This window comes from Hypanus sabinus, chromosome 4 (assembly GCF_030144855.1).
Source record: "Hypanus sabinus isolate sHypSab1 chromosome 4, sHypSab1.hap1, whole genome shotgun sequence".
Classification (NCBI taxonomy): Eukaryota; Metazoa; Chordata; class Chondrichthyes; order Myliobatiformes; family Dasyatidae; genus Hypanus; species Hypanus sabinus.
Genome location: NC_082709.1, coordinates 53,339,356 through 53,347,385, shown reverse-complemented (window position 1 = coordinate 53,347,385; position 8,030 = coordinate 53,339,356). Strand labels below are relative to the sequence as shown.

The 8,030-nt window shown below is 39.7% G+C and overlaps 1 protein-coding gene across 1 annotated transcript; it reads right to left on the bottom strand.

The window, feature by feature from the left end:
• Positions 1-453: 453 nt before the first annotated feature.
• Positions 454-6,202, bottom strand: LOC132392117 (secreted phosphoprotein 24-like). The gene is made up of 8 exons (XM_059965965.1): positions 6,151-6,202; positions 5,903-6,006; positions 5,025-5,153; positions 4,681-4,812; positions 4,521-4,565; positions 3,941-3,988; positions 2,453-2,497; positions 454-486 (listed from the first exon to the last, which is right to left on the bottom strand). The coding sequence occupies exons 1-8, from the start codon at positions 6,200-6,202 to the stop codon at positions 454-456; spliced, it is 588 nt and encodes a 195-aa protein (XP_059821948.1).
• Positions 6,203-8,030: the final 1,828 nt, after the last annotated feature.

Below are 8,030 nucleotides of genomic sequence, written 5' to 3'. Positions count from 1 at the left end.
TTGTTCAGCACAACCTTGTGGGCCGAGCGGCCTGTATTGTGCTGTAGGCTTTCTATGTTTCAATGTTTCATACAGTGTTTAAAGCAGCATATTGCCCAATACATCAGGAGATTCCAGCAGACAAAGGAGATACAAAGGGACAGGCTGACTTGAGCACAATATCTGGGTGAATTCTCAATGATCAGTGACATGCAAAACAATTCTACAAGCAAATCCGTGAATATCTTTATTATCTTATTTTGATCCACAATATATTAAACAATCATATACAGAAAGGGACAGAACATTTACAAGGAATCAAATACCCCATTTACAATAAAATCTTCGGTCAGGAGCTCCAGGCTCCTCAGTCCTGTAATCAGTAGGTACAATACAATTGTTAACATTTCATAGATTCTGAATGAGGTTTTCTTGTGTTCACATTCAGTTCAGACTGTGGAGTTTCATTCGTGGTTAGTGCTGGGCTCTCGAGTCCTCATTTTGTTCCTGAAATGGAAAGATGAACAGATTTGTAATTTTCATCTGGACTGAGCTCACTCTGACGTCAATGTTTTGCCATTAGTTTGAATGATGATCACATCAGACACAAAGCCTCAGTTTATACTTACATTTGAAGGCTCCTCCAATGATAGTTCCATTGATTTGCTTCTCATCTGTTTTATAAGATAAATTATTGCAGCATTAGAAGTCATTTCCAGATGCAAGGTTTAAGTAGTTTTTGTTTGTAAATGGGTAAGTGAAATCAATTTAAATTCAGAGTTGCAAGTCACCAAGAAATCCCAGCAAACACTTCACTTTACAATCAGTCTGAATTTCTGCAAAATATTAACATCATGGGCTCAAAGAAGACTTAAAAGGATGTTACTGAGAATAAGGAGTTTATAAGGAGATATTGGATAGGTGAGGAGTTGTTTTTCTGGAGTGCAGGCAACTGAAGATAGATGTAACAGAAGTTTATAAAATTACGACTGGCATTGTTAAAACAAATAGCCAAAGTCTTTTCCCCATGGTAAGGGAGTTTAAAGCTAGAGAGGATAGGATAAGCGTGAGAGGGGAAAGAAATAAATGGAATCAGATGGCAACTTTTTCATACAGAGTTGGTGGGTTTATAGAATGATCTGCCCAAGGACTTGGTAGAGGTGGGTACGATTATGACACTTAAAATTCATTTGGACAGCTCCATGGATAGAAAAAGTTTTACAGGACATCGGCCAAGTGCAGGGAAATGGGATTAGCTCAGTTTGACAACTTGGTGAGCACAAATCAACTGAATCAAAAGTCCCTTTTCTGCACTGTATTAATAGACTATTAATCTAAGAGAGGCCATTTCTTCCATCAATTGGTCTTGACTCCACTGACACCTCCCTGCAGCATACACTTCAGAGCCAGTAATTATATTCAATTAAATGACGGAAATGGAAAAAATGCTCCTTTCATATCTGCCCACAGGCTATGAACAGGAGAGTGTGTCCTTTCTAATTCTATTTGTTTTTCTTGGTCAAATATGATGGCAGAATATAGTATTAATGGCAGGACTCTTGGCAGTGTGGAGGATCAGAGGGATCTTGGAGTCCGAGTCCATAGAACACTCAAAGCAGCTGCGCAGGTTGACTCTGTAGTTAAGGAGGCACATGGTGTATTGGCCTTCATCAATTGTGGAATTGAATTTAGAAGCCAAAAGGTAATGTTGCAGCTATGTAGAACCCAGGTCAAACCCCACTTGGAGTACTGTGCTCAGTTCTAGTCGCCTCACTACAGAAGGATGTGGAAACCATGAGGAGGGTGCAGAAGAAATTTACAAGGATGTTGCCTGGATTGGGGAGCATGTCTTATGAAAATAGGTTGAGTGAACTCAGCCTTTTCTCCTTGGGGCAACGGAGGATGAGAGGTGAACTGATAGAGGTGTATAAGATGATGAGAGGCATTGATCATGTGGATAATCAGAGGCTTTTTCCCAGGGCTGAAATGGTTGCCTCAAGAGGGCACAGGTTTAAGGTGCTTGGGAGTAGGTACATAGGAGATGACAGGGATAAGTTTTTTATGCAGAGAATGGTGAGTGCGTGGAATGGGCTGCCAGCAATGGTGGTGGAGGAGGATACAATAGGGTCTTTAAATAGACTTTTGGATAGGTACATGGAGCTTAGAAAAATGGAGGTCTATAGGTAACTCTAGTAATTTCTAAGGCAGGGACATGTTTGGCGCAACTTTGTTGGCCGAAGGGCCTGTATTGTGCTGTAGGTTTTCTATGTTTCTATGTTTTCTATGAGAATTAAGTGAAGAACAAACTCGTAGTCAGTTGGTCATGCTCTGAAAATGAATAGAGAATGTGTGCATTAATATGCCCTTTGTTGCCCATCTCTAGATAGTCATTTAATTAAGATTACTCAAATTAGATTTCATCACTATATTATAGTTGAAAATCAATAGATAAACATTCCATGATTATACTTACACGAGAAGACTCCTCGACTGATATCTCCTTTGGCTTACTCTCCACCTGCATGAAAAGATCAATATTTATATTGTCAGAATGTTAATCAATGGAAGTTTAAGGTGTAACCTTCGAACAAATCTTTAATGACTGAATTACAAATAAACTTTGATATGATTTGTGTTCAATAATGCAGTGTAGAAGTTCTCGTCAAAACAATAATGTTTTGCAACAACGATCAGCATAGCCTGGATAAAGTGAGGTGTGAGGATCGGTAGTTAATTTGGGAGCAATTTCACTCCATCCCAGTTATTTGGCAATGGGTGTATGAAGCTGCTCTGCATCAACAGGCTCTGGAATTGCTGAGTGTTATAGCCAGTGTCCTTATGCCTAGCACCCAATATTGTTGATATCAAGCACCAAGCTCAGGTTATCCTTGTAGGAGATCAAACCCATTCTCTGCATTGGAGCCAACTCAACAAATTGTCCCTCAACTAGACATCCCCACCAGAATCAATCATTAGAATCCCTTTCTCAATACACTGATCTAAAATTGGCCCTCTGTCCCGCTATTCTGACATGGCTGAAGCTTTTAAACATTTTTTACTTGGATTCAAGATCAGAGAGATCATCAGGATTTTTTCCATTTATACTCACATTGGCTGAATCCTCAAGTGATGTGTCTTCTGATTTGTCATTTTCCTGTATGGAAATAACATTCATATATTTAGGACAGGATACTGAGGAATTTTGAAAACATATAAACTGAAAATTTGCCAGCTTGCACTATTAATAAATATTGAAATGTCATGGAGTCTTTTTTTTTACTCTGGAAATTTCAGAGCTGTGATTCAGTCGCAAATGCAGAAGGCCATCAAGAAGGCAAATTGCCTTTATTGCAAGAGGACCTGACAACAAGAAAACTACAATTATAATGAGCATTGGGGAGTATTGGGTAATTTTGGTCTGCTTATATCAGGAAGGAAGTACTTGAGAAGGAGATGCAAGAAAGGATCATCAGGATAGCTCCCAGGTCTGTCACCTGAGAACAGGTTATTTAGGATGGTCTCTATTTTTCATAGGCTGGAAGAATGAGATGTGATTGCCTTAGAGTGATCAAAATTATGCTTGTCTGTTTCAGTAGGTGGAATATTTCACCCGTCTAACAGCTTGGGTCACAGTAATCAAGTAAGAGGACTTATCCCCAATTAGGAACGAGGTGAATTGAAATTTCTTCACTCAAGTGGTAGAACTTTGGAATTTGCTACCCGAGAGAGCTGTGGAGGTTCATTCAAAACTGGGATTGATGGATTGTTGGATATTAAGGGAATCAAGACTTACAGTGTTACTACAGAAAAATGGACTGAGGTAATGTTCAGTATTCTCTCATCCACTGTCTGAAACAAGGCCTATTATGAAGAAAGGTCCTTGGACTCTATTCTAACAGATCAATCTAGGTTTCACATCTTATTGAGACTCTGAAGGTAGCAACTCCCAAATTAAACTTACATTCAGCGATTCTTCTTGCAGTGAAGTTTCTTCTGACTTGCTTTTCACCTGTGTGAAATAATGAACATTTATAACATTAGTACAAGGTATATTGATTACAATAAAGCACTAACAGATTACCTCTAACTAGTAGAGTAGGATACAGAATCAAAAATGAGGAGTTATTCAGCTTGACATCTCAGTGATAATCCAATGATTTAGCATTAGATTGCAGAAGCCTCAATAAAGAGTCTCAAAAATAATAATATGTACACCAATACTCAAAAGAATACCTAGCTTAGAACCTGGTGCGGAGTGAATGGATATTCCTACAATAGAGGGCATAGGCATCAATTGCCATCTCTTTTATTGAAAGAGATTTATCTCTTTTATTATTATTTCCTTCTTGGTTCCCCTCCAAGAAGGAATGGCACTTAATGATTCTCTTTGCTGAAAGTTCGGCAGACACTCTTCTGGAAGTCCTAACATCAAATATTAGAGTTCTCTCCATGCACATCAGTCTCACCCACTACTTCTAACACTTCATCACTAACAATTGAGATCACAAGAAGAAAATTATAAATTACTAATTAATACTCACATTAGAGGTTTCCTCAAGTGATGATTCTTTTGATTTGCTTTGCGACTGTAAGATGAAAGATACTTATTTTTAGATCTTCCGTATATGACACCAGTGAAATATTCAGTAAATGATCTTGTGTTATAAATTCCATTGTCCTCAATTGTATGAATGCAGTTACCTCAATACTGGTTTCACTTGATTCTGTCGAGTCACTCTCGCTGTCAACTGTCTTCAGACCGTCACACTCCACATCAACGTCAGCTACCTTATCAGCAAAAAATTCCACATGGCTTTTGCAAAACCCTTTCCCCTGTTAGAATGAAGCATAATGTAAGGAAATTATTCATGATTCCAAGCAAGACACAAAACCAACATGATTATGACCCAATTCAATTCTTAACCTTTACTTTGATATAACTACATATGTATGGTCATTTCTATCAAATATGTTGTTATCATAGCTCGTGTTTTGATGCTAAAACATACACGGACTTGCAAGATCTAATATAACTCTGGACTCACCGCAATGTTTTTAGGGCAGAAAGAGCAACTGGGATCATCAAATTCCAGTCCAGAATTCTTGGAGCAGACAGTCTCTTTCACAGAGAATGTTAAATCCACACTGTAGGACAGTTTACCCGTACGATATGTCTGAAGGAAGGACAAGGGATTATTGGTAAATTATTATGTCTGGTGTTCTTCCTCTGGTCTGATAAAGCTCAGTGCTGCACAGGGCTTTATTCTCAGCAGGTAATTAAACTGGCAGAATCAGAATCATCAACCAAACTGGCCCAAGAGACTCAATTTGCCCAATGTTAAAATGACCACTTAAACCATCCTGATATGGATATGGAGTATGCAAGAGCCGTTAATTATTGTTGGAAAAAAAAACAACAAATTTCAAGACATACAGTATGATGGTGATATTGAAACTGATTCTGATTCTGAAATTTGCAAACAAAATTGGAAGCTTTCAGGGACTTCCAAACTAATTAGTAGAACTTCCATCCCTAGTGCCATAACTTTGGTCCAATCAGGGTTTCATGACTCTGAGAATTTAAATTCCTGATCAGATATTCATTGAAAACACAGTATATAATGTAATATTCAGCTCCTGTTTAATGATCAGATTTTATCTTATCTTAACCTATATCTTATACTTAGATTTATACAGATTGAGGCCATTCAGCCAATCTCAACAGAACAATTCCATCAATCCCACTCTCTCTCTCCTCAAATCCCCATAATGCTGCATTGATCTTCCTATCATATATCTTTATCTCTCCTTTCATTTTCTTTTTGCTGTTTATCTACTCTAAGTGTAAATTTCAGTCGCCAACTAACCTGCATTCAGACACACCTATAGACTGTGAAACACAGTTAGCCAAGGACACACTTACGTTTGTCACACCTCTCCTGGAGATACCACAGAGGTTGGTGATCTCGGTGATTTCATTCAGCTTTATAACTGAGGCTCTCAGAGCTTCCTTAGGGCTTGGCACTCCTGCAAAGAGAGAGAGGGGAAATCGTACAGTACATTTCAACAAACTTAAGTAAATTCTTCTTACACATAGGTGAAATATCACTGACTGGAGCTCATTACCAATAACTCAGTGTTCTTTGATGTCCCACTCTCCCCGGTACCTACCTAAGCAGTGGATGATCTGCACGGCAATGATGGTGAGCAGGAAGGATTTCATTCTGCCTCGTGTGGGATGGACCGGCTGGTTTCTCAGAACGAAGGAGCTGCTTCTCTCTCTCTCTCTCTCTCTCTTGATCTGCCTTCACCGCGCTGCCTTTGGTCTTTATATCCTGCACCCCCACCACATTCAAACACTGACTCGTGTTTGCTCAGCTCGCTGACCGTGGGCACCGGAACCAGATGAAAGGTGGATTCTAGTTATGGGCAGAGCTTCCTCCCGGTATCGTCGTCATGTTTAGATTTGGTGCAGCATTGAGTGAGATCATGTTTCATTCCTTGGAATATGAAAAAATAAATTTACAGAGAAGAAGAAACATTCAACTCAAATTGAGGTAAATGTTCATTTTGTTTTATTTTCTGTCAAACTTTCTGTGTAATTTTGATGCCATTATTAGATGTGAGGAAGCTTTGTGGGCAGTTGGAAGAGATTCCTTGATGACTTCTCCAGGAATATCTCCTTTCAGATTAAGCATCTTCAAATTGAAGGTATAATTGATTGTGTAGTGATTGACTTTGGGAAGTTGAATTTGAAGGCAGAATACGGGGTTAATGGCAGGAATCTTTGTGGTGTAACAGAAAATAGGGATCTTGGGTTCCATGCCCATAGATACCATATGCCACAAATGTTTCTGTAAGACATAGGATCAGAATTAGACATTGAGTCTGCTCCACCATACTATTATGACTGATTTATTATCCCACTCAACCCCATTCTCCTGTTTTCTCCTCTGTGAAGCCCTTACTAATCAAGAACCGATCAACCTCCAGTTTAAATATACCCAATTACTTGCTCTATATTTACGACTCTGAAGTTAACTACAGCTCCAATGTCATACTTAAGTTTGCTGACAACTTCGCTGTTGTTTGCTGAATCAAAGGTGGTGACAAATCAGAATATGGGAGGGAGATTGAAAATCTGGCTGAAAGGTGCCACAACAACAACCTCTCACCCAATATCAGTAAAACCAAAGAACCGATTATTGACTACAGGAGGAGGAAACCAGAGATCCATGAGCCAGTCCTCATCAGGGGATCAGAGTAGTCAGCAGCTCTAAATTCTTCCGTGTTACCAGTTCAGCGGATCTGTCCTGGGTCCAGCCTGCAAGTGCCAGCATAAAGAAAGCACATTTGCAAAAATCTAGCATGTCATCCAAAACTTTGCCAGACCACTATAGATGCACAGAGGAGAGTATGCTGCCAGCTTGGTATGGAAGCACCTTGAAAGAAAAGGCCTACAAAAAGTAATGGATACAGCCCAGTCTATCACAGGAAAAGCCCTCCCCACCATTGAGCATATCTACACGGAGTGCTGTAGCAGGAAAGCAGCATACACCGTCAAGGGCGCTCACCATCCAGGCCATACTCTCTTCTCACTGCTACCATCAACAAGGAGGTACTAAGGCATTAGGTCCCACACCTTTGAGTCCCCTCCTTTACTCTCTGTATACCCATGACTGTGTCACCACCCACAGCTCTAATTTGCTAATTAAATTTGATGACAACACTATATTGATTGGCCTTATCTCAAACAATAACGAGGTGATCTACAGGGAAGAAGTCAGCTCTCTGACACAGTGGTGTCAAGAAAACAACCTCTCCCTCAATGTCACGAAAACAAAGGAGTTGGTTGTGGATTACAGGAGGAATGGAGACAGGTTAATCTCTTTTGACATCAATGGATCTGGGGTTGAGAAAGTTTGGTATGGGCCCCCAAATCCTAAGAAATTTCTACAGGGGCACAATTGAGAGCATCCTGACTGGCTGTATCACTGCCTGGTACGGGAACTGTACCTCCCTTAATTGCAGGACTCTGCAGAGAGTGGTGC